Source organism: Polistes canadensis, unplaced genomic scaffold, assembly GCF_001313835.1.
Source record: "Polistes canadensis isolate GaletaPanama2010 unplaced genomic scaffold, ASM131383v1 scaffold_48, whole genome shotgun sequence".
Classification (NCBI taxonomy): Eukaryota; Metazoa; Arthropoda; class Insecta; order Hymenoptera; family Vespidae; genus Polistes; species Polistes canadensis.
Genome location: NW_014569595.1, coordinates 71,241 through 98,962, shown reverse-complemented (window position 1 = coordinate 98,962; position 27,722 = coordinate 71,241). Strand labels below are relative to the sequence as shown.

Sequence of the window (27,722 nt, the reverse complement as noted above, 5' to 3'; positions counted from 1 at the left end):
TTGTGTGTTACAGAACAGTAACTTTATTTATTTTAATACATAAAACAAATAATGACAAGTTTGTACTTGGCTATGAGCCAATTGGTAACAGGTTTCTGCATCGTTCGCATAACACATATTATACAGTATCCGACCAACAACATAATAACGCTAGTTTAATATTAATTATACTAATTAATATGGAGGTTTTTTAATATAATACAAAAATGAATTAATAGACAAAATAACAATAAATAATTTCAATATTAATCGCAGCTGTCTGTACATATAAATTCAATTGTACCTCACTTTAATCTTTGACCTCTATGAAAAAATATCCATTGATTATAACAATTAGATATAATGTATGCTTAACTATCTATAATATAATCTAAATTTTTTAAATTATTATCCATTTGTATTTTTATAGAAATTAATGATAACTCTCTCTCTCTCTCTCTCTCTCTCTAACATAAATGTAACTTTATGTTATTTTTAATTGAAATAAAAAATAACTTAAAACAAAAACCTAAACATCTACGATTAAACTTTAACAATTATAACGAAAGATAATTCGCTACATGGACTATGTCATAATCTTATCTATTTCGATATATATATGAAATATAATAATCTCACAAGGTACTCCAAGTACAAAATATAAGTACGTCCGTATTTAAATGTATATAAAAGTACAACATATCGATCCGTTAACGCAAGGAATAAAAATCTAGATACATATTTCGAAAAGATACATTTTGAAATTGGCGAATCAATTTTACAGAGACGATATTTCTAATAAATAATTGATCGGAATCGATTTTGTACAACGTAAACGTCAAAATCACAGTGAGTTTCTTCGGAAATCGGATTTGCGAGATCCAAAAGATCAAACATTTTCTTTAGAAAAATCTTATTAGACGGATTGGACGATCAGCGGAATTATTCCAGCATTACATTACTTACTTATTAACAAACAATTAACACGATATACAATATACACAATTTCTATTGGCATATATAGCTGGCGGGAGGAATGATATTTTTCTTTTTCTTTTCTTGTTCTTTTAACTTTTTTTTTATATATCTTTTTCATTTTTTTTTATACACACTTGTTTCATAAAGGATTATTATTTTCGAAATATGATTGTGTAAAAGGTTCACGTTGGAAAGGTCGTAGCAAAATTTAGCGAATAATTCTATTTTGGCGCAGTCTCGATCGTACGAATGTAATAAAGATAAATTCAAAAAATTATAATTACAAAAAATTATCAATTAATTAATTCATTCATTCATTCATTCATTTGTCAAAACACATATTCAAAATAAAATACATACTTGATTTGATTGGAGGCTTACAGTTTAAGTACTTTAGACGGATTACATAGAAGATCAAAACATTTGATAAATATATGTTTCTCAAATATAAGAAGCGGTATGCGACTAACAGTCGCAGCAGGTACATTCAAAAATGATTTTAATATTGAAGTCATTTTTCGCGAACAAATATATTTATGTATATATATATATCTATAGAATAAAATGATTAATTAGCACAAAAATAATATTTTTTTACATGTTATTGCATATGCAGCTAACGCAAAATATATGAAATGCATCATTTCTAACTTTTCTTACATAGCTTATAGTATAATAAATAAGTTGTAAGCGTATAGCATCGGACACCGATTGTATATTTTTTTGTTCACCCTATTTTAGAAATATATCAGAGTAATCTATATAATAACAAGAATATAGCATGAACATTTATTAATACTCGTTATAACAGACAGACACACACGCTTTTCTATCGATATGCCATAGACGTAACACATAATCTCGATCATTTCATATTACTGACATAAGAAAATGATTTCAATTGTAGAATCATATGCTGAACTTTGCAATAGATCGTACTATCTATTTATCTATCCATCTATCTTTTCTTCCTCCTCCTTGTAAATATTTGACTTTGATTTTCTCAAAACCATTTTATCGATTAAACTATAATAGTGGAATGTACCTGCGTGAACGCATTATTTACGGTGGGTCGTTTAATCATCTATGTATTTATTTAGCTTCCGATAATATGATCTTTTCATAATATTTCACTAATACTTTGCGTTGCTCCATAAATATCATATTTTTCGGTATTTCTCAAACGACGTTTAAGAAGATAAAAAATGATATAATTAGGGCAGTTTTTACGTAGGAAAATTGTGAGCAACTTGATCAATATATTTTACGTTCGTTTTATTATTAACGTACACGAATATATTATATATTTAAGATCAATACTTATAATCCTTCCTACGTGTGAATGGACGATGTCATCAAGGACAAGAAGGCAAATTGGCAAAATCGTTTGAGAAAAATTGATTGAAAAATGCTCCATTTATGTACTTGGCAACGGGTTTCATTTAAAAACGAAGTCAGATCAAATACTGTCTCATCTTTTGCAAATTTCGAAATCAAAATGGTTTGCCAATTTAGTTATTAACGATTACGGTATTTGATCGAAATTCGTTCGAAAAAGGTGATTACATGGAGTCCAACGAATACACCTCCTATATAACCTTAAGTAATGTTCACTTTCTACATATAACCTTGCGTAGGAACATCGATATGGTTTTAATTTAATTATAAGATATATCAAAGCACCCTTCGTGTAGGTTCATCAAACACAAAAACAACTTGTTATTTAATACGATCTTCCTTGTATACATGTAATATTTTCGTCCAAAAACCTTCAAATTATTGGACTAATGGAAGCCTATTATCTACCACAAAAGCAGTAAACTTGTTCTTTTCTTATTATTTCTTTCATTCATTCATTCAATCATTCATGCTTTCTCTTTCTCTTTTGTTTTCTTTAATCGCGAAGCCGCGTACAACTTCATTCACGTGGTTTTAGATCACGTGGTCTTAGATCACATGTTCTTAGATCACGTGGTTTCATTCAAAACAATTCATTACTAATTGTAAGAGACATACTATTTACACTCTTTACGATTGATATAAGATAAACGAACACTAATTAGACGTTAATACGTCAGTTAGAGTTTAGATGAGTTCTCCTTCGTAAGATCTTCATTAATGATCATCGTAATGGCGTTATCATACCGTTGTTTCTTTAAAAATCTTTACCGTTGAATCTGCATGCTTCACGTGTACGTATCTCGTTAATGTTGTTACACTTTTCTCGTTATTATTGTTTAATATCTTGATACTCTTCAATTCAGAATTCACATTTTTCTCTGTTTCATGGAACGCCATCGCTCTGTCTATATGACCAGGAACGATAATGTAACTAATCTTCTTGAATTTTATTTAACGCAGTAATGCAGATCGAGATTTTGTTCATCTTCAGATTAATTATTGTATGTAGATAATTCATTCATTATTTTCTTTCCCTATGTATTCATTTAGATTTTTAAATGAGTAGATATATAATTTGATCTGTTGTACTGCGTAATTCAAATCAAAATAAAACACATAGAAAGAGTGCAATACGTCGTGCAGACACTCATAACACGTGATATTTTGCATTTATATGAAATTAAAATTAGGCAAAAATATACTATTCAACAAAATTAATCTCACACAAAACATCTTGTCAAAATCATAAAAATATATATATATATATTTAACGTTTAAAACGGCGAAAGCAAAGTTGTACATCTAATATAACAATTATTATGTATATATACATCTCTAGAACTTAAATAGAAAAACATATTAAACTTGAATTTGATTTTTAGCTGATCGATTTCATTCATAAAGTTGCATATATAAGGTAATAAATAAACATAATCCGTGTGAATATATATAAAAATAAATTTATATTTACAAGAATAGAAATTCGATTAACTTCTACTTTTGCATATACAATAATTGCAAATGATTCCCACTGAATTTTGTAGAGAATAAATTTTTTGTTTGTTTAATATATTAATTTAAAATAAAACTTCGTAGTTAAACTCTTTTCCCAAGCATCTAACTAATTATATAATTACAATATTATTCAGACTGATAGCAGCGAACGTATATTTATTGCAAACACTTAATAGTCATTTGTTTAAAAAACATTGTTAGATGTTGAGTTACCATTTGTAATTCAACTATATTTTGAAGATCTTTCTAAAGAATCATTTATTCTATATGTATATATATATATATATATATATATATACATTTAAAATCAATAATTCTAATTTCGGCTACTTATTCTACATTATATACATACATTAGCAATTTTGTATGATAAAATAATATCACACTAAACATCGAAATTGAATAATACATAAATTATGTAGACATAAATCATTTAAAAACGTATAAATAAAAGACTATAAAATTATGATGTTATACTGTCATATGTTCACAATATTTATTCCATTAAATTAATATATATCTTAGAATTATAAAGATCTAGAGCTTTGGCTATTAAGTTCACATGTATACATACACATATAGATATAATGATTGCTTTATAGATATAAATAAGTCTCCTAGATATCACTTTACATGCAAAAAAAGATCGAGACATGCTTATATTAAGAAATTATACACTCTGAAGCGTTAGAAAAGCAAGATTTCAATAGGAAATTGAAATTAAACCTAAGAAGAAATTGTGTAATAGAAAAATTGACAATATTATTTCTAGACTATTGAATCAGAAACTATTTAAAAATAAAATCATCGTCAATTTACATAAGAAATACTGATATCATATAGATTCCAAAGATAATATATTTATATTTAGAAAATAATATTTTAAAACCATGTTTGATTTACTTTAAACATGCATTACGAGTAAACCAAAAGTACAATAATTGAAATAATATAGAAATATATTACTCTTCTCTTAATAATAAATCTTTCAAAGCTCATATAATTTGAATATTGAATGTATATTGATTGTATATTTTAGAGTGCAAAGTAAATTTGTATTTTTAAGCATTTGTTACAAAATAATTATCAAGGCAGTATGATAAAGCTTTTGATGCATCTATTAAAATCGTCACATGGCATGCAACTACAAAAAATATTTATATTTTACAAATATAAGCAGGAAGTAAGTCAGACACAATATTTCATTTAAAATAAGATATAATATTCGAGTCCTACTTTCACATAAAATATATTAAAATTCTTTTCCTCTAGTATCATTCTACATTTTTCTAATCTTTCTAATTTATTTTTATTCTACATTATAACACTTCTTAATGCACATAAGAAAAAATAATACTATTTTTCTTAATAAGAAATATTTAAATAATGAATCTTTGATTTATACCAGTCGCAATCAGTCATAGTTTGAACTGGAAATATAAAGATGAAATAGAACGATTTATGTTCAATAAATATTCTATGCAAGTGATAAGAATTGTAATGAGAAACATATGAGATAGAAAAAATAAGACTTTAAGGAAAACAATAATGAATGATGAATCTCAGGAAATAACGCAGCAACATCTTTGACATCTACTCTGTTTTTGTACAATATTATTTTTATATTTTTGTGTTACTTTATAAGCTTTCAATTTTAAGCTAATATTTCCTGTATTATCACTAATATCTTGGCTTTTTATTGAATTACTTCTAGTAGTATTTTTGGATGCCATCTCTAGTTTACTCTCACACCTCAATATCTCCAAATCGTTGCCTACTATCCTACATACGCTCGAAGAAGCTGTTTTTATATCACTATCATATTTCTCTTGACCCACAATTTGTGACTGTATATTAACTACTCTTTCATGTTTCCTACACTCTTCTTTACTTGTACTGTTAACTTGAATAGAAAATTCTTTCGAATGAATTTCCTCACTTTCCAGATTATCTCTTGAATCATATAAATTTACATTTTTAGTAATTACAATACTATTCGCTTTGCTGCTTTTTTGCATTTTACTGTATTGATTTTCATAATCTACATTTGATTCTATATCTTGTAAATTATGTATATTTTCACCACAAGTTTCCTCCGTTAATTCGTTTATTCTGCTACCTATTAATGTTATATCTTCTATTGATTTAGTATTATAGTATCTCCGTTCATTTTGTTTCAATGATTCTTCATCTGCAGCAGATAGCCCATAAACTACGGTTTCTTGAATTCTTTCTTCCACATTTAAAGGCTCTTTATATGATAGATTAGTTTGACTACTTGAATATATACTTGATTTATTATCTAGATAGTTATTGCATTTATTATCGTGCAAGTAAACTGAACTTTCATTGGATTCAATGTTACTTGCATTTATTATTGCTATACGTGGGATAATCAATTCACCACCAGGAGAATTTACATTACAAGTTGAAAAATTCATAGAGTCATCAAAATGATGATACCCCTGTTGACCTTTTCCTTTGATCCAAGCTTCAGTTAATATAGATGATCTTTGCCATAAAATGTCACTATTGTATCTCCTTTTTTCTCTTTCTGAATATTGTTCTTGAGTTTCAGGCCATGAGTGTAGGCGACATTGACTCGAACTCTTTTTCATAACGGATCGTCGTTCCATGTCTGCTTCACGTTTTTTATCACGTGCAATTAATTCTAATTTTGATTTCAACAAAGCTGGAGATACAGCTCTATCGATACGTCTTGGTATATTTGACGAATGAGCTGATTGAAGTGTTAAAACACTATCACTAGCATCAATTATTTGATCGATATCTAGATCAGGAATCTCACCTGACACTAAAATAGCATTTGGACTTGGACTGTCCATACTATCTGGAGTATAGGGATCATGCTTAATAGGTACTGCGTGCAATAGGTTGGATGAACGATCAGCACAAAGGGTTTGTGCACTAACGTAACTAGTGCTATCAGGCAACATTGGTAACAAATCCAAGTAATTGTCAGGAACTTGAAAGCAAAACTCTGGTGCACATGGCAAGCTGCAGCAATTAATCATACCTGCTTCTGATGCGAGATTAACCCTCAAGTAGACTGGCTGTAAAAATGAAAAGAAAAACACAAAACTTACACATCATTGAATACCTTCAACAAAATTAGAGATATATTATTAATATATTGGAGTTCTACATAAAGGTTAACTAATATCAACATGATTCGATGTTGTAATGCTGTGTCCTGTGATCTGTGGTCTGTGGATAACACTCGTCAGGTTTTTTTCTTTTTCTTAGATTTTATAAGGTACAATTATAGAGGAAAATTAATTGAAATGCATGATTCACATCTATCCATCGTTATCAAAACTTTATAATGTAAAGAATATTCTCAAACAGTGCTATACTAATGGATAACAAAAAGAAAATCATAGTAATAAAAAGTAAACTCTCTTTGTAAAAAAATAATTTTCTTCTGATATAAATTATTCTCAAAATGTACATTAGTATAAACACAGAAAAACAATATATTGAATATTATAAATAATTTCTTTTTTTTTGTTAATGATGGTAATGCTAGCAAGTCAAAATTCATGAAGAATGTAAGATTCGGGCTGTGATACTACATTCAAAGGGTCTCAATAAATATATAATCAATCAAAGCAACAAAGATCTAAGAAAAATAAAAAAAAATACATGGGAAGCCAAAGAGAAAAATAGACAGACAGTTCATATAGTACCTTAATGCTTAGAGATTCATTCGAAACTCCAGAAAAACAGGCTGCACCATAATAATTGAAACAGTGGATCATCAGAATAAATTTAAGGAAGTGTGTAAATATATATGTACCGAGTATAATAAATATAGTAAGATTTTTTCTTGTGAAATATCTATAACTTATCTTACCTTATGATCACCCATGCAGGTTGTTCTTCCTATTATACCATACTCTACTGCATTAGAAGAGGATATCTGTAAAAAAAAAAAAAAAAGAAAAGATATACATATATATATTTATATACTATGCAAAGTATAAAATAATCTAGTAGGTTTTCTATTAATTCTTTACGGTTATAATACTTTTCAGCATGAATTATCTGTAGGCGATGTAATTAATTATTACCTGGAAAGCCTACTCCTATGGATTAAGAGTTTGAAGCTTATCTTTTCTTTAGATTTTCTATGCATGGTATATAATATCTGTGTAGTAACAATAAGCTAAGTTGCATAGGATTCACTTCTTAAACAACAGTAAATAAAAAAAATGCCTTGCCAGGAATAACCTTTGACCGCAAAGAGTTAAAGCGAGTAACATTTGAATGAAATAAAAGTTTATATTGCGTACATTTTGGACTAGCATTTTAGCAGTTGGGCTCAGTAATACTCTGTCACACCAAGCTGGTACTCTAGTTTGCATGTAATTTGTAGCTTCATTTACGTCTTCTTGAAAAGGATAACTCGGAATAAAATTAATTGGAAATTCAAACAATCTTCCGTTAAAGTCTTCCAATTCCTTGTCATATTCTCGTAGCTGCATAAACATCGGTTATTTCATTATGGAGTTCCTAATTATTAATGCATTGCGATAAGTAACAATAGATTAAACAAATAAAGAATAATGCACGACTTACCCATTGTCCACTATTATCAACAAAAACATTTTGATGTTCATAGTATGAGAATTCTTTTTTGCCCAATGATAATATAAGATTATTTTCCTTGTTGTGAAATTGTAATTTCGAAATATTTCCTTTATTTGATAATTTTTTTTCTTGAGTATCTTCAGTGAGTTTCTGTTAATTGCAATAACACAAAAATAATTATTAAAAGTTTATATATACGTTATAATATGCAATAAAGATAATAATTCTATACCTTAATTACACCAGCAGTGTCAGTCCTAAAATTAAAATCACCAAATAAAAAGTATGGTGCTTTTGGATATTTGTCACTGTGAAATCTGTCTAACGTATGCTCCAAAGCTCTTCTACGTGTTTTACTATAAACGGATGGAAACTGCAATTATAAAACAGCACTGTGAAGTAAGAAAGTAATGTGAAAAAGATATTCGTTATCACATAACTAAATATCCTAACTTACAGTTTCCATTGCAATAAAATTACTTGCATCATGAAACAAGTGTATATTTATGAGATCAAAAACAGTTCCACTAATACTCCATCGTGTTCGCAAATATCCTTTTCTAGACCACTTACATTCAGGAAAAAAGTCTTGAGGGAATTTTGCTTTTTCTTTGGTTGTAACTGCCTCTATATTACCGGAATGAATTTCCTTGCCACATACTGGTGCGAAAGCACATTCTGAAATTAACACAAAAAAGAAAAATTAAAATAAAATTATATATATTATTGCTATTAGATAATTTTTTCCAAGCATAACGATTAACATACCTTTGAAATCCCATAATAAAACATCTTTTAAAGACTCATGAATAAAATAAAAATTTCCCAGTGCCTGTAAAAAAAATTAATTAAATAATTTAATGTATTAGATAAAAAATTAAATTCTTATTATTACATTTCAACTTACTGTAAAATGTTCAGCCGACGAATAGTCTTCATCTAGGAATACTCTTGTTTTATCAAACAGCCTTAGTTCTTCTGACGACATTAGTAATCTAAAGAGGAAAAGAAATTATAGTCATTGATAAACGCTAAGGCTCAAACAGAAATATTCTACATTCTATGAGTTTTATAGAATCCTAAAGATCTCTCATGATTTTTTTTTCTTGCTTCTTTTTATATTGTGCTTTCACATGGATATCATTCAATAAACTAATCTTTTGAAGTGGTTCAACCAACCGTAAATTCATGCGTGATATTCTATTTTTATCCTTTTCTGCCGCTTATGCGTTAAATCACATTCAATATTGTGAACAAGGATACCTATTTGTTTTACCGTGCTCCTTCAAAGGCTGGTTTATAATTTCCATATCATATTACAAAGATAAATCATGTGAAGATTATTAGTAAAAGATATTACAAAAGTAATATCACTTTTTATAATTATAGCATACTCTCTGAAATATTAATATCAAACCTAGGTTTTTTATTAATTGATTGCAAAATAATAAAGCTAATTATATAATTTATATAATTAGAATTGCAATAGAATTATTTACACGTAATAGTATAACAATCTATTTAGAATGTAACAATTTTTGCATAACCAGATTAGTAGAAACCTTTAAAGAAACCACTAATGAGATTCAACTTACTATTTAGAGTATACAGGAAACACTACAGACCATATCAAGAACTTGCTTCAATCATTTATAATGTGACACATTTAATCAATTCTTTTGGCATATCATCAAAGTTCCATGCATTCAAATTTACATATATTTGTATAAACTAAATTTCAACTATGAAAAGCTAATAAATAAAAGAAATTTAATAGATATTTACCTAACAAAGTCTTCCACATGTCTCATACTTTGTTCATAATTCTTTCCACCTACTTCTTGGCAGTGCAGCGCTATAAACTTCGAATCCAAACGTGATATAGTCTGAAAAAAGGAAATTTCAAAAGGATGCGACTTAATGCCATTTAATTCTCAAGATAATATTGATAGTAGTAAAGCTTACCGATAAAAATTCTTTTGTCCATATCTTTAACATAACATCAGGCTGCAAAGTAAAAAAAGAAAAGAACATTATTACAAGAGTCATTCAAGAAACATCAAAATAATTATAAATTAAATGTTACGTTGTGGAAATAAGTTAGGGGAAAAACAAAAAGAAAAGGCGCGCGTTTATATTCAGTAAATCAAACATCAAACAATCATACGCCTCGATTCGCGGTAAATGCTTTGCACTTGATAAACAGTACCGGCACACACGCATGCATACATATGTATATGAGAATATTCGTACGCTAAACGATATAAATCGTCATATTAAACTGAATTGAATTGTGACGATAAAATATTTTTATTTCACATACACACATGTATATGTATCCAAAAGAGGCAATGAAAAAATTACTCAACAATGCATAACGCATTTGGCAGCTTTCTTTCAAACGAATCAATCGGCAAAATGATAGCAAAACTAAAAGAATTAAATGTACGTACACGAATAGAGAATAGCATAATCAAAGCAGAATTAAATACATACGTGACGAAAGCGCGCGAAATGGGATACAAGATGAGAAATTGAGACGTAAGAAAAGAAGAGAAAACAAAAAAAGAAATAGGAATATAACAAAAACACAAGAAATGATTTGTTTTCTTTTACAGATAGAGAATACTTATCGTAAAAAAGTTTCGAAATAAAAGAATAAGAAAAGTTAATAAAACATACCTCTTCGAAGATACTGCCGACGTTTGCAGTGATCAAAAGAATCGGGACTCCTTCGATGGTAGCCATTCTCGAAGGCTTGACGAATATAGCAAGAAGAAGATGATGATGATGAAGAAGAAAAGAAAAAAATCGAGTTTAGTATATCCTCTTATGCGGATTCTCTTGGGACGAAGAGGAGCTTACGTCGAGGAGGCCCTTGAAACGACGTGAATACGCGACGTATGCGTATGCGCCGCGCGTGTACGCTCGTCTCTCTTTCTCTTTCTTATTTTTCTTTTATTTTTCTCTTTTTTTCAAACGTACGCTCGGTTGCACGCACGACCTGTCACATAAAGTTGTTGTAACGTGCCCGCACTGCACTGTCGAACAAAATAAAACGACGTCGATGGTAATGATGACGATGACGATGACGATGACGATGCGATAAGGATGACGATGATGATGACGACGGCGACGAAAACGAAGACGTAGAAGAAGACGTTGATGATGATAATGATGATGATGATGATGATTGACGACAGGAATCAGTTGCGACCGAGGGAAAAGTCAACCCCTACGTCGAGGAGTGGCCGCGGTCGTCCACCGTGTCCTGCTTGCATCAAATCTTGCACTACTGCTGTTACTGCTGTTACTATTGCTGTTGCTATTGCTGCTGTAAATACACCACATCGTTAATCGAATAACGGCCAAGACCCGTTGGCGCACGAGAGGACAATCGTGCGTGTCGTAAATATATCCCTCTTTCAGGTTGCGCGCTCTGAGGCCACGCCTACCACAGACGTCAATAGGCAGTGCCGTAAACTTACTTTTCTCACACAGGCGCACTACCATATCAACTTTTTATTGTATTTTCTCTTTTTTTCCATCCATTTAAAAGAACTATGACTTTTCCAAGATTGATATTTTTAACATATTGAATCTTCGATATATTCGATTAATCGATAATAATCACTTCATCGTTGTTTTTAAATGTTATTTATCCGATTTCGTAATTTTGTTTGGTTTTTGCTGAAATTTAATATGATTATATGATTTGAATTTCTTTTTTTTTTTTCAAAAGGTTATGGATTTATTTAATAGGTTATTCATTCACAATAATGAGGGGATTTTCTTATTTATTTCTTAGAAAATTACAAACGGGTGCGTACGCGAGCATTCACACGTAGATATTTAATCGCGGCGGAACATTCGAATGACTAAACTGTCGTCATTTCAAGCGTAAGCGCGTTTCTTCGATTTAGGTAAAACCCAAAAAACTGGTTTGATGTTATTTATGATAATTTTGTACAAGTATTAAAGCTAATAAACATCACTCTTATGTTTGGTTTCCACTAATTTAAAATAAATACTGTAATATTCTTTTGCTTACAATAAATAATAATTAATTGTGGCTTACGTGAATCCATGACATCATTTATACGATTTCTTTTTTCTTAATTATTCGTTATTTCAATCAACATTTAAGATAGCTAACTTATTTCTTATTAATTTTAAGTATAATAAGTAACAATATGATTCTTTATGATTTTTTTACGACAATTGTGATCAATTATTTCTACCAATTAACATTTTCATGTAACGCATGAGAATCAATCATATGTGATCTTCTATCGAAACTGTTATCGAATTATATCGAACGATCGATATAGTTTAACCATTCACAGGAAAAATTGGTACACATATTATCGCGCGTGTTTTGCACACGATAATGTCTTTTCAAATCTTCAATGATTATCATCGAACTATACAAGTTGTTGGATTAGGTAAATTTATATTGTATGTACGTTTACAAAGTATTGTTACATTTAACTTTCCAATGGAATATTATGTGATTTACTTTCATAAACGTATGTATGAGTTCAAGCATATCCCCAAATCAATATGTTATTATGCGTCAATAGTATTATACGTAAACTAGTTAGTTTGATAAGATAGAATTAATTTCCACAATTAAAAGTATACTATGTACAAAGAAATAAAATTTTGTCAATCAGTTAATTCATCATATCTTACATGCATCAAATTTTACATGCGTAATAGTAATATATGTAACTATTAAAAAAATAAAAAGAACAGATAAATATATGGAAAATGATCGTATCTTGTGAACGAGTGGTAATTTCTCGAATAATACGGTCCTGGGCAAGAAAGTGGCGCTTACGGTGCGCAGGAAGTTAACGCGCATACGTCTTTACGCGCCGCTTATGTTGCGTTCTCCTCTGTTTTTTTCCTAAAAGACGTCACAAAAATCAACGTACTGATACCAAATTTCCCAAGTATAATCAATAAGGTAAATTTTCTAATGACAGTAGAAGAAGATTTTATTTAAAATGGGATAGGAATGAGAGTATGTTCGTTTTTAAGACACTCCCGCAAAGGTTTACGGAGTATTACGAAGTATGACGATGTATGACGAAGTATGACGAGTTTATAACGTCGGGTCGATAATTCATTTTTGAAGTTACGACGAATAAACCGTATCCAGTCGTTTTACGATATTCAGCTTTTCCGTGCAGAAAACACTTGGAAAAAACAAATCGTTCAAATCTACACAACATGATGTTCACATTGGGACGATCGATATATATTTCGTAAAAATATTGTTTAAAGAAAGTTGCAAGTAAGTTTTTCTTTGCCAGTGAAATTCTTGACAAAATTTTCCTCAAACTGACCGAGATTTTATCAAAAGTGAAAGGCCTTATCTATTGTGCAGCAAATTCGACCGCGATTTTTGACGTACAACTTATACCGTTCCTTTTAAACTTTTTTTTTATATACACTATACATATATGAGTATTAAGGGCTAATACGATCATTATGAGGATGTACTTAGTAAAAGGTTAGATGTTTAATTAAATAAATTCCATGGAAAATGAAATTATCGTTTTTAATGGAAAATATAATTTATTTGTTTTCTCCTTAAAAGAACTATTATCAAAAGATTTTTTTTTTCAGAATATGTGTGCACGCAATTCACGTGCTTTTGTATTTATTTAGCTCTCTGAACTTCGCCATTACATATTCGATGTATGGAATTAACCTCATTCGGAAAGATGTATCAAGAATTTAACATCTGTAAAGAGTTTCATCGAGGTTAACTAAAAATTTCACATCGCGAGATTCTCTTTGAAAGAAATTTTATTTATATCGAAGAAGGACACGCATTGTAGTGTATCGTGATCGATGAGAAAATATTCCGCGGCAATATTTCAACTTTAGTAGAAACAATAATGAATAATTTTTTCAAGTTTGATCACTTAAATTTCTTGTTGAACGCCCTTTTAAAATGATCAAGACTATTGTCGTTCGTTTTTTAACATAAAAACGATATTATTATTGTAATAACATTGTTGTTACGATCGAAATTTATATCTGCGTCTAACTTCTTTATCGACCGAGATATGCGCGCATTTTTTCAAATTGATACAGATTGATCTATAATTACGAAAAGTCATATGTTGATATTTTTTTTTTTTAGCGAAATGCATCTGTACGTGGGAGTATTAATAATTCTGGCGACCTTTGCCTGTGCTGAGAATATTCTAATGACCGAGGTCTTTGTCATACCTATCAGACCGGAAACTTTCAATTGGAATCCAGATGGTAAGACGGGCAAATAGACAAACTGATAAATAAAAACAATAAAATATAAAACGAGATAAAAACGAGACTTTATTTATTAAAATGAATAAAGAAATAATCGATCAAAAATTAAATCTCCAAAAATGCAAGAATGAAAACGATCTACATGAATAAATTAAATAAATAAGTAAGGAATCTGAAAAATGTCAATTTTAAATCTAAATTTTGCCTAACACATACAATAAGGAGAAAAAAGGAAATAAGAAAAAAAAGGTTCTTGTAGTCATCCGTTAACCCGCTTCATAATTTGAAATTAAAGTACGTCTCGCACGTCATTCGACGCGCACCACGAATAGCAATTACAGACGCGTCTCGAGCGTTAATAGCGTTCGACCTCGTACATGATACGCGTCCGGCTCTCTTTCTTTCTTTCTCTTTCTTATATGCGTTTCAAGAGACACTTTCTAACACACCTTCCGTCAAATTTTTTTAATCAATATCGAAGGTCACATACTTACGGTATTAATGAATTTCATCGTAAAATACTATCAATTTTCTACTTTCGATTTTCTACTAATTGATTTATACTTTTGCTAATGATTCATTATGGATCATTGTTCCAATAAAACAAATTCGACGTCATCGTTATCATGATTCATCCTTTTTATTTTATATTATTTTATTTTATTTTGTATTTTGTTTCGATGAATCTCGATAATTCTAATCGTATTCGTGTGAAATTTTATTTCTAGAATATCGCACAAATTATTGCGAAATATTTCTTTATATTTATTACTCGTAAATTAATAATAAATAATCGCGTGTGTTAAAAATACAATTTTCTTTTATCTTCAACCACGTGCCCGATAGTTATTTGGACTTTAATATAAGAATGTCGAGACTATATAGTTTAAGATTGCGAGAAACGTATGATTGCTTTATCTTATGTTACATGACGCGTGGGTAAACGATTTATGGTCGACGAGACAGTTCACATTAATACAAACGACGCGAAAGATGAGCTAGCTTGATTTCTAGTTTGATAGAAAAAGAACAGAGAGAGAAAGAAAGAAAGAAATAATGAAAAAATATATATGAAAATATATATATATTTCTTTTTTTATATCATGTTTTATACATTAGAAATAGTTGTGCGCTTTCATACTATGTTTTAACAATGGCTTTTCATGAAACGATCGATCGTCTCTATTGAAGGAAAATACGATCAGTTTACGTATCAACCGTCCTTGCTCAACGCTCCCGATCTTCCGTCATGGATTCACTATGTTCATAGTAAAAGAGATCACGGCGGATTTCTTTATGGTGTGGCACCCAAAAATCAAAAATATTTTCAAGTAAGCATACGAATTTATTGTAATCGTCATCATTTTTTTATTCAAATTAATCACGATTTATTTATATATTTTTCTTTTCAGTTGGAGATTGTGGGCTTGAACAAACACACGTACGAGACGAAATATAAAGTGCTCGACATCAACGTTCTTGAGAAACAAAATTTAACGAGATACGAGGTCAACTTAAAAATCGATAATCTCAACGTGGAAGATATATTTGGTCGTAATCGTACCGAAAAACTTCTTCATATTTTCAGGTCTGTCTCACGACAAATCTATACTTGTTAAAAAGTTTTTTTCTATTTTTACTTTTCTCCTGATTATACTCACACGAGATACATGATTTTGCAGAAACAAACTTTGGACGACTGCAATGGACTTATATGTCACTTTTCTTGCTTCTGCGGTCGAACTCGGAGCACGCTTACCCCTTAAACCTGGAGAAAGCGAGGGGTAAGCTGGTCTTATTTTCTAGAAGATTTCAAACTTATATACCAAAGGAAGGAGTGAAAGATCAAAATATTGTTTTGTTATCATTGACGTATCGATCATTTCATCGCTAGAAGAAAATAACACACTGACGTGCATTTAATGTTTTTTTCAAGCCTTTGAATGTCAGACGTTTATAACATATATTTATATATGTGTGTATATACAGGGTGTATATACAGGGTGTATATATGTCTACATGGGGGTACATGTATGCAGGCTATGTATACAGGGTGTACATGTGTATATATTCTATTGCAGAGTAAAAATTGTTTTAGATAGATACCAATTTAGATATTGAAGTTACGTGTCACCAAGTTTAACAAGCCACATCTCTTGTAGACTAAAAAATCGTTAAAAAAAGTGATCTTGAGAAACAATTCTTTTTAGCATTATTATTAGATTTCCCCTCTACACTAGTGCAATTTTTTCCTTTGAGGTTTTTTACTACGATTGTAAAGAAAGAAGATATTTAAGAGTAATGTATTGCCGCACCCTGTATATATACATAATCTTACATTTATTTCTTATGTTGACTTTTATCGAAATCAAAATTCTTAGGCAATATTATTGATTATTTATTCGAATAATATTACGTCATGAAATATAATTAATGATTTTAGGAAAAAGATAGAGATAGAGATAGAAGCGTCCCTAATGGTCACAGGAAGATATTTTAAAAGACCGTAGAAGTTATTGAAGCGTACAAATTCCAAGGAAAAATCAATGAAGCAGTAGGGTTGATAATATATCCATCGTTCTTCATAGCAAATATTATCGTATATTCACGGGAAATAATGAACGTTCTTGACATACATTTCAATTGTTTTACAAATGCGTATATAATGCCTACGAACGTCACATTAAGATTTCATTCTTTCATATCGTAGTACATATAATTGGACGAATTAAAAGGAAATATTTCATGAGATTAGATAACCACGGATGCCGGCCTTCCAATCTCTATATGTTAAGGTACTTACGCAAGTTCTATTACTTATGAAAAGTATATTTTGTTTGTTTTTTTTATAGAAACAAATATTTCTAATCTCTTGTCGAGAATTTCTCAATTTTGGATTACAATATACATACCAAAATAATATTTGTTGCTAATAGAATGTTTCTTTTTGCGATAACGAATATCTTCTTTTCATCTTGATCGATTCTATTAGCCGACTTAAGTCCATTAACATTTTTCTTCTCTGTTGATGGAAAAAAATAAACTATGTTTGTGGAGGATTTAGAAAAAAAGAAAAAGAAAAAGAAATTTCCATACGATCACAATCTCTTAGGGAAACTTGATTGAAAAAGAGATAAGAAAGTTATGCAAGTTGATTTAATAATCATAAAATAGTAAGAGGAATAGATAAAACGTATCGCGCGTCTCGTGCCTTGTCAAAGATCTCGATGGAACGGTGCCCGCGCAGCTACTAAAAGACTAAAGCAATCCACCTCCTTGCGGCAACGCAACGCCTCTAATATGTACACAGCGTGTAAGTAGTCTGACTGCTCGAACAAGTACAACATTGTCAACGCTACGGGAGAAGATAATCGAAGCGCTTTACTGAATGACGTTTTCTCCTGTCCCACGCACACGATAAGGTCGCACCCCATCTCCTCTCACTTCACCTCACCTTAACTTATAATGCCTCTTTCGTTATGTATTGGACCAGTGTCTCTCAAATTTCATCTTTGATAACAAATTAGAACTTATATTTCTTTAGACATTCAACGGAATCAGACGAATTGCTGCGCGAACAAAATTAGGGTCGGCATATATCGTATCATATATACATGTATATTTGTTTTTTGTGATCATCGTTTTTATAGATAACTTGCAATTATTTTTATGAAATTCCTCTTATTGATTTACATCGTGTTTTTAGTAAGTTATTCGTGATAGTTATATTATATTGCCATGCGAGAGAAATGTTATATAAAAATTTCAATATAATAATATAAAAAAAAAATAGATATAATGAGATAATGTTATTTTATAAAAGTCTAAGAAGATATAAATAAATTATACGATTATCGATAGGAAAATGTACGTTAAATGTTTTGACGACAAACGATAACTTTTTTTTCTTGTTGATTATAAATAATGTTTGTCAAAATATCGAAATAACATATGAGAGATTCCTTGGATAATGAGTAGGGATGACGCAAATGCCGTCAAATTAAATGCGCCGATACTACTCGCATCAGTCAGTATAATCACGCAGAAAGAATCTTTATATTTTTGAATCTTCTAGCGTGTAGTATTTTATTCGATTCATCATGAGGTCATTTCGAGTAATTTATCAAGAAACAAAGTTCTCTCTTATCTTGTGTTGAAGAAACCTAACGCACCTGCAGCTTTAATGTGTTCGTTATATTTACGACGAAAGAATTTTTTTAACTTGTGTGACATTTTTTTAAGTACTTGCGTCATGACATAAGTTTCAGAGGAAAATAAATAAACATGTATGACAATGATAACAAACGTTTCAAAGACCGTCAAGATATTGTGATATTATTCTCACTTATATAGAAAATGAGTGTGTTGGAATAAACAAAAAATGATTCGGAAAATTTGTCCACGAGAATCATATACATTGTAATAAATTTAAAAATTGAGTTATCAACGTTAGATATTAGAATGAAATCGGTTAATCCCTTCGTTTGTTTGTGTTACAGGATTAGGGAAAAAAGGATTATTATCTTCTTTATTTTTACCTTTCAATCAATTCAAACTGGTTTTTTTTCAGAGTCGTAATGAGACTGGGTAGTTCGGTGCCGTTTTCACAAGAATTGATTGAACTTCAAGAAGAAGTAAAACCACTTTGGAAATTATTACCATCCTGCCCAAGAGATTTTAAAAGAACAAGCGTGGAAAGACTATTCAGAGAAGCTGGCTTTTTATTGGATTGGTGTTCCTTCAGACTGGTCAGATTAATTTTTAATATAGACGTTTATTGTTACGGATAAATATTTTCTACAAAATTTAATAATCATTTGTTGGTTTACATTATCGAAAAGATCGAAAGCGACGAACAAAATTTGCAACGAGAAAGTGCGAGACGCGGACCAAGTATGAATATCGTTGGCTTACCATCATCTGGAATTTCTGAACATACCGAGTGGCAATGGGCAAGATCAACGAAAGCTGATATTCCTACGAGAAGTTATTTCAAAGAAATCGTTACGACGATCTTCGTACCAACGATATTACTTCTTCTTTTGGCCACTTCTCTGAGTACAGCACTTTGTCTTCATCGTGATAAAATGTAAGTTCGTGTTAAATTGTTTTACGATAAAGCAATTTAAACAATGTTTCAAAGCAAACACTTTGTATTCAGGGTGCGGCAATAACTACTCTGTCCACCTTGAATATCTTCTTTCTTTACAATCGTAGTAAAAAACTTCAAAGGAAAAAATTGCACTATTGCGGAAGGGAAATTATCGATATTTTTTTTAAACGGAACTATATAAATTTGTTTCGCGATGAAGAATTACATGCTTGTAGAGCATGAAAAAGGAACGAATATAAATGATCGATATCCTTGAAATTGAAACAAAAGAGTCATTTAAAGTAGACAGATTTATTGCTGCATCCTGTATATTCCATAAATGGTAATTATTTCATTTTTATTAGCTTTTTCTCAGTTTTGTTTAAATCATTAGAAAAGAAATAACTTTAAGATTCGAAAATCATGATCCATTGTTTCTGTTTGGGTATCTTACCTCATAAAATCGGTTACACGTGTAGCGGCATATTGAGTATAAATGAGCGAGACAGAGGACAAGGAACTCTCTCTTTCTCTTTCTTATAGTCGGTTTCATTCATAAGTAGGAACGATATCTGACCAAGTAACATCGTAACGCTCAGCATGGTCGAAAATATGAATGCGATGTGGTTCGAACACTCGACTAATGTAATCGGCACGTCTACGTATATATCATATCATATCATATCATATCATATAGAAACATATATATATCGTTGAAGCAAAAGCGTGTCATTGGAAAAATACAAGATATAAGTATTTTATATGTACGAAAAAATGAAATTTACGTCAAAAGTTTTGTATTGGAAGTTATCATATTTATATATTCGCTATTTTTATTAATATTCAGTGATCTTTCTTTATCAAGAGTTTTATATATAACATACTCTTAAATATTCTTTAGATAAGTAGAATTACAAACAAGTAGATTAAATTATTCGCGTCATTCGGATTTTACAAACTATTCTTTATACGTAAATAGAGAAATATAAACACAAAGAATGTATTCATTTTCTATCTCGCTTAGAATATAATTATTCTAATATAAGAGAAAAAAATAACATACAACACATCCGGTAAATTGTATGATAAAACGATATTTTTGCTATTAAGTAATCATCATCAGGATTTCCTTCTTACCATTCAGTCTGATAATTAATAATTTCTACATAATCAATAGATATTATATTTATGAGATTTGATCAATAAGAAAACTTATTATTAGAATTAAAATTAAAATTTATTGAATCGTTGAAATATTTATAATTAGATTCATTGTGGAAAAATTCTTTTTTAAAGTCTTTTTTACATTTCTATGTAGTTTACCTCGATTCTACAAAATATCAAGATTCTCGATCAACGTAATCAAATTAATCGTCATTTCCTTAAGAGATAATGATAATGCGAATAACGCGCAATCTACGTAAACAGACTCAAGAATTGCACGTCATCGTACTACGTAAAATGATCATTTGCTATGACGTAAAGATTATCATTGATATAAGTAAAATTATTAGTTTACGGTCACATTTCCATCGTGACTTCCGTATTCGAATTTTTTTATTCGATATTTTATAGTACAGATCCAAAATCTCAATTATACTTCTGAATAACAAAAATTTAATAAATAATTTTCAACGGTGTTTTTAAATTTCACTAATACAATTATAAATTATAAATAATTTAATAACATTCAGGATTGTGCTTCGCAATATTATCGATTGCGTCGTAAATTTGCGTTTAACTTATATTATTTTGAATATCTTTTATTTTTGCATTGCTATACTAATTTTGTAACGCTAAGAAATTGTTTTATTTTGCAGTTATGCATATTATCCGTTTGCATGCCATTCTATAGTCGGTAGGTACAGTTTTTCACTTATATAACTAACGGATATTAAAAGATAAACGTTATTGTATATATATATATAAATGTATAACTGTTTAATTCATTCTTTTATTTATAGCAAAAAAACAGAATCCTCGTCGATAGAAACAATGAGCAAGAATGGGGTGCAAATGGTACAATATGTTGCTCCTGAAAGAGGTACTCTGAGATCATTATCCGTACCACCTTCTAGTCCTAATGACTCTTTAACACATACACCAAGGTACATATAAAAATATGTGCATGTATATATGTATATATACATATATTGTTATTTATTAATTAATAATTAATTATTATTATATATATTTGTAGAATTTCTAGTGAACGTTGTAATCCATATATTCGACCTAATCCACCACCTTATACTGGACCAAGCAATTTGTAAGTGTAGCTTATAATAATTATTATGAAATGATATAAACAATCTATAAAGAGTATATAATAATATATCTTTTTTTAAACTTTTTAGTGCAGGTATTAGAACAGACTTCTGACTGTACGAGGAGCCAGGAAAAACGTGGTTTTGCTAAACAAATACAATTAAAATACGTTTGCGCTTTGGACAAAGAAATTGCAAAATCATTGAAACTGGCTCCATAAATTATAATTAGTGCTTAAATCAATAATAAAGTAGTAAGTTTAATTATAAGTGCGCTCTATATATTTCATTTAAAGGAGCCTCATTCTATGTAAAACTTACGAAATGATAATCTTTTAGTAATAGCAAATAAAGTTGTTATAAAATTGTTTACATTTTTCTGCGAAATTATTCACAATATTCACATTATACAATCTTTATACAATTTGTTATATTTATACATAATTAAAAAATTTTAAACGATTTGAATTTGGCAGATAAAATATTTGTTTGAAATTGGACTAATCAGAGATCAGTTTTATAATAAGCGTTCTCTGATTGGTCCATGACAAACGATTAATCCTATCGATACGATATTCTAATAACTTCCTTTAAAAAATTTTAAGATTATATAAAAAATATAATTTTCATTCAATCTATCATAATTCTATTACATGTATCGATAAAATTCTGCAATGTTTTTTATGAAATATTATCCACTTATCTATAGGGATGAATGAAAAAGAACATAAGTTTTATATACATATAAAATTGTATTATTTCGCACATGCGCGAAAGAATTTACCATGCGCTTTTCGTTGTCACCTACATTGTCGATAGTCGCATTGTTTAGGCGGTCAGATTTGTATCTTTGAAGAAATACGTGTTTGTAATTTTATCACAATAATAAATGACAAATAATATTAATAAAAGAAATTTAGACGCCGTCAAAGTTTGTTAATAACACATTTACAATGGCTGGCATTATGCCATTGTCAGGAAGACCCGGTAGAAAACAATGGACGTTACACGGTGGTAATTACTGTTCCAAAAAAGTAGTTTAGCAATATTGTTTAAGTGATTCTTTGTTTCACATTTCTTAACATAATGTAATTATTTGAATAGAATAAAATAAAATAAAAGTGAAAGCAAAGCTCTTAACAATAATTGGAAAAGCTAATGGAGTAGTTGAAAAAAGGTTGCATGAGTATTAGACATCTGTCAATAACTACTAGGTCAAATGTTATTTATATCAATACTTGATGTATAAATCTATCATAATCGATACTAATTATAGATTTTAATTGATTTAATCAATCACTTAAAAATATATCTGTTTTATGTAGAAATAGATAATATATATATTTATGTATATATATATTAAATCTTAATATTGTATTAGTTAGAGAAGAATATGACAATATCAGGTTTTTATTAGATGGAACACGTGGTTCTCTTAGAAGATTACGGTCTCAAATGGCTGAAGACGGATGTCCAGAATCTCAAGTAGTTTTAGCCAAACAACTTTTGGATGAAAGATGTGGTTTGTTATATATTATATTTTCTAATTGTATATATGCATCGTACGTAATACATTATTGCATTATTTTATTCAAGATTTGGACGTTGATAAAGAAGAAAATGCAAAACTGGGTGTTTATTGGTTAACCAAAGCCTCGGAGCAAGGCAATTTAGAGGCAACAGAAATTCTTAAACAATGTTTAGCTACTGGTCGTGGAATCACCGAACACAATTACTACGATGTCAAAAACTGTTTGGATATGACACAAGATGAAAAACTAGCTAAAAAAGCTGCTCGGGAAATGTTTACTAGGTAAAGATGAAGACCAAGATAATCGTCGTCCCTAGTTAGTAATTTTTCCAATAATTTTTTCTATTATCTATTGATTACTGTTACGTACGTTGTTCTTATTAGAAAAGAGTTAATCTTCTTAGGTAATACTTTATCGATTCTATTCATTTGCTTGCTTTATATATAGTTTATCAAACGGTGAAGATTTTATTACAACGGAACAATTACAAAGATGTATAAGGGATGTGACATTTCCATCTAGTAGTAAATTCAGTAGTTGTCAATCATCTAAGTCATCAGCTAATACTTCAGATGAGAAATTAAATGATGCTTTAAGTAATAAATTTACTAAAACTGAGCTTCCTGAAGATAATGCATCTACGAAAGAAGAAAGTAAAGTACACAATGTCACCTATGGTAAGTATATAACTCTTATATATTATATTTTTTAATGATAAATATATAATATGCATTACTCTATATATAGTTAATATAATTTTAGACTGGATGGGCCATCAAAGTGAAAAAATAACAGAAGCAGCTTTAGTATCAGCAGCTACAAGCTATGCTCATGGAATGCTCCCAATGGTTTCTCGTACATTATGTATGGTAGATTCGCTTGAAATGGAATTAGCTACCATTCCTCTTTTACAAAGACCATTTATTCATCCGTTAGCATCCTTAAAGTGTTTCTATATTTGGTTAATAGAGATGATAGGTCATAAGACTAGACCGATCATAAAAATTCTTTTCGCGTCAAACATGCATATACTTCTATTACTTTTATTATATTCCTTGTTCGGTACAGAAAGTTTAATACTTTTCATTCCAATGGCACTCTATTATTTGTCTTTCATTGTAATGGTTATTTCTACCTTTCAGATGTTACACAGAAAGCATAAGTTGAATAATTTCCGTGTTTGGTCGCGCTTATTCCTCAGTTATTCAGGTGGTAATCTAAATCCCGACGAGGCAGAGTATCAATTTTGTTGCAATAATTTAAAGCCCTATGGTCATTTTTTTCTCGCTTTATTGCTTAATCTAATGATTTACCCTGTCATAGCTCATCAATGGACGCCGCAATCAGAATTTACTATTATTGCTGTTACTTTAACATTAGTGACATTACTCAATTTTATGTGGAATAATTCATCAAATTTTCCTGATCTTTTAGCTCTCTTTAGTTTTTGCGTGCATGTACTCGCAAAATATCCTTATGAATTAGATATTGTCGTAGCGCAAAGTTGGAGATTCCTCGATATTAGAGTACCTACATTTGCTTCCTATGTTGTTGGTAATGGTATTGAATTTTGCCTTAATTTTCGTGTTGTTTTCTATTTGTTGATACCAGCAGTTTTCTGTAAAATGGCTGCTAGAGACAATTGGCGTGGGACATATAAAACTTTGATTCCTCATTGCGTCACCATAAGCTGGTGGCAAATAGCAATATTTAGTTCACAAAGTAGAACATGGTATGGTTTAATTAGGGGTGCTCTCGCATTAGTCGGTATAGTACTTTTTCTCCCAATCGTTGGTTTAGCTTCAATTATTTTGCCAATTATAGCAGCTGCAAAATATTTGTCCGAAAGCGATTTAGCAATGAGAATAATTGTAACTGCCATACTCGGAGCGTTACCCTTCATTGCATCTTGGTACATAAGAAGATTAAGAACCCCAAGATTTAATTGGATCATTACTGTAGTCCAGGTTTTTATATTCTATCTCTATATTATAAAAATATATTAATATCGTTATAAAATGGTAAACTTTTATTCAATTATTAATATCATTTTTCTTTCTCAGCTCATTTTAGGCACAAGCGCTGCTATATTTTTATCATGGCAAGTTATAACGGAATATAAAGAAGATTCGGATAACAATTCATATGAAATTGCATCTACGTTATCGTGGGAGCAATACCAAAATCATTGTCATCAACCTGCATGGGAAGATATATCATCGAAAGCACAAGTACAAGTAGAATGTGCTCACTTGGAAGGCATTCCAATTTCATGGGAAGGTTACGTAACAAACGTTAGATTAAAATCAATTAAAAACAATATTGCTACAATATTACGCATGCTACCTGACAGTATTAGAACTACATTCAGTTGTACATATGGTGAGCCATATAAAGAAAATTGTGATTCGTATGACGAAGTACGTAGAAAAAATTGTGAACACTTTGTAAATATTCAAAAGAAAAGGCATAAGTGTCATTTTCCTGCATGGGATCAATATGAATTTGAAATTTTTGTCAAAATGAAAAGCGGTATATGGGGAAGTAATGCAGAAATTGTCCTCATTGCGGATCACTCGTTTACCAATTTTAGTCTAAATGTATATCCACAAGATAAAATTTGGTTTTCTGGCACTCTATCGAACACAGGTTTAGAAAAGGAATCATTACTTGGCGGTGGAGAACCACACATTGAATTAGACGAAATTAGTTGTTTAGCTTGCCATTCTGTTGACCTAAAATCTTTTAAACGACACAAACATCACATAACATTAAGTTCAATTGTCAATAACTTTTGGCTTGGTATAAAGACTGTTCTTAATTTTCTACTAAATCCTATTGTTCTATTTAAGTAATTCTCATACATTCGTTACACAGGAAAAAGAACTATTTATTTTAATTTCATTGGAGATTGTTTGAATTATCACACTTTTTTCTTTTAAGAAAGTATGCACTATCTATATATTCAAAAAATTAACAAGTATTTTTTTTTTATTAACGCCTCGTATGAGAAAAACTTCGTAATAGCCAGTCTTTAGTAAAAATTATGATAGTTATGTACCGAATAACAAACATAATATAATTAAGCACACACTTAAATCTTACAATCATGTCTTATGTTACCTTTATCAGTTATTTTAAATTCAGATTTTATTCTGAAATATATCTATTTTATAAAATGTGAAGATATATATTTATACTATATATATTTTAAGAATGACATTTATTACTATACTTTACTGCCATTGAAACAAAACAAAAATGATGAAATGCTTAATATTTTTCTATTAAATTTTTAGAATATTAGAAAAAATAATAATTATGAATTTAATTTGATTTAATATACAAAATTATTTTAGATTATAGATACTGAAATTTAATTTAATTAAAATAATTAATATACTTGTGAAATATTTTTATTTTTCCAAAAGATAATAGTACGCATTAACTAAATTGTATCAATAAATCGCTCCTAGAAATAGCAATAAAAAAAAGTTATTATAACAAGACAAAGTCCTAATAAAAAGAGGAAGAAGAAAAAGAAGAACTAAATTATATAACTATTATCTATTGATATGTAAACGCGTATTGATAGCAGATCATCATGGAGGTACTATGTATTTAGAATAGACATCGAAGTAATTAACATGATTAATTATGGAAACGTATTGATATAGTTATTTATACTTAAATGTTATGAATACCTGAACTCAAAATTAAATACTGTATAAAGAAAGAACAAAATTCAATGTTATATCGATGTAAATGTTAAAAATGTATAAAATTCTATAGGTAATATAGAAATGAGGAATAATAAGTCCATAAAAACAATGAAACTATCAGATATATCATATCAGACAATGAGAATAATGGACAAAAGATAACGTAGTAAAAAGATATATAATAGAATTAGAAGTGCCTTAATATTCTTTTGTTCAGATATTAATTAATTTATAATAAATAAAAAAAAAAGAAAAAGTACTCTGAAAATTGTGTAATATTTTTAAAAATTGTCGTATGATTTTTATTTATATAAATATTAAAAAATATTAATAA

At 29.5% G+C, this 27,722-nt stretch overlaps 3 protein-coding genes across 14 annotated transcripts; 2 read left to right on the top strand and 1 right to left on the bottom strand.

Moving 5' to 3' along the window:
- Positions 1-3: 3 nt before the first annotated feature.
- Positions 4-18,354, bottom strand: LOC106785302 (type I inositol 1,4,5-trisphosphate 5-phosphatase). Of its 7 annotated transcripts, none has more exons than XM_014745625.1 (14): positions 17,688-18,354; positions 16,882-16,938; positions 11,170-11,821; positions 10,453-10,494; positions 10,273-10,373; positions 9,395-9,482; positions 9,256-9,319; positions 8,945-9,165; positions 8,720-8,860; positions 8,476-8,637; positions 8,190-8,375; positions 7,751-7,816; positions 6,911-6,947; positions 4-3,263 (listed from the first exon to the last, which is right to left on the bottom strand). In XM_014745625.1, the coding sequence occupies exons 3-14, from the start codon at positions 11,233-11,235 to the stop codon at positions 3,097-3,099; spliced, it is 1,341 nt and encodes a 446-aa protein (XP_014601111.1). In that variant the 5' UTR covers positions 11,236-11,821; positions 16,882-16,938; positions 17,688-18,354; the 3' UTR covers positions 4-3,096. The 7 variants fall into 7 exon arrangements, with proteins under 7 accessions (XP_014601111.1, XP_014601108.1, XP_014601110.1 ...); XM_014745622.1 differs by lacking the exons at positions 16,882-16,938; positions 17,688-18,354 and adding exons at positions 11,976-12,177; positions 16,437-16,524; XM_014745624.1 differs by lacking the exon at positions 16,882-16,938.
- Positions 12,220-22,508, top strand: LOC106785303 (epsilon-sarcoglycan). 5 transcript variants are annotated; one of them, XR_001381511.1, is made up of 12 exons: positions 12,220-13,459; positions 13,534-13,789; positions 14,648-14,772; positions 15,967-16,106; positions 16,188-16,363; positions 16,458-16,559; positions 19,346-19,523; positions 19,617-19,864; positions 21,688-21,725; positions 21,832-21,975; positions 22,068-22,136; positions 22,225-22,508. XR_001381511.1 is itself a non-coding variant. In XM_014745629.1 (11 exons), the coding sequence occupies exons 3-11, from the start codon at positions 14,652-14,654 to the stop codon at positions 22,247-22,249; spliced, it is 1,203 nt and encodes a 400-aa protein (XP_014601115.1). In that variant the 5' UTR covers positions 13,121-13,459; positions 13,534-13,789; positions 14,648-14,651; the 3' UTR covers positions 22,250-22,508. The 5 variants fall into 5 exon arrangements, 4 of the variants coding, with proteins under 4 accessions (XP_014601115.1, XP_014601117.1, XP_014601116.1 ...); XM_014745629.1 differs by lacking the exon at positions 21,688-21,725 and having other exon boundaries at positions 13,121-13,459; XM_014745631.1 differs by lacking the exons at positions 13,534-13,789; positions 21,688-21,725 and having other exon boundaries at positions 13,121-13,459.
- A 344-nt stretch (positions 22,509-22,852) lies between these two features.
- On the top strand, positions 22,853-27,213 carry LOC106785301 (wolframin). 2 transcript variants are annotated; one of them, XM_014745619.1, is made up of 6 exons: positions 22,853-23,148; positions 23,552-23,656; positions 23,731-23,947; positions 24,114-24,343; positions 24,429-25,633; positions 25,730-27,213. In XM_014745619.1, exons 1-6 carry the CDS (start codon positions 23,088-23,090, stop codon positions 26,519-26,521), a joined length of 2,610 nt encoding a protein of 869 aa, XP_014601105.1. In that variant the 5' UTR covers positions 22,853-23,087; the 3' UTR covers positions 26,522-27,213. The 2 variants fall into 2 exon arrangements, with proteins under 2 accessions (XP_014601105.1, XP_014601106.1); XM_014745620.1 differs by lacking the exon at positions 22,853-23,148 and adding an exon at positions 23,170-23,311.
- The last annotated feature ends 509 nt before the right edge of the window (positions 27,214-27,722 follow it).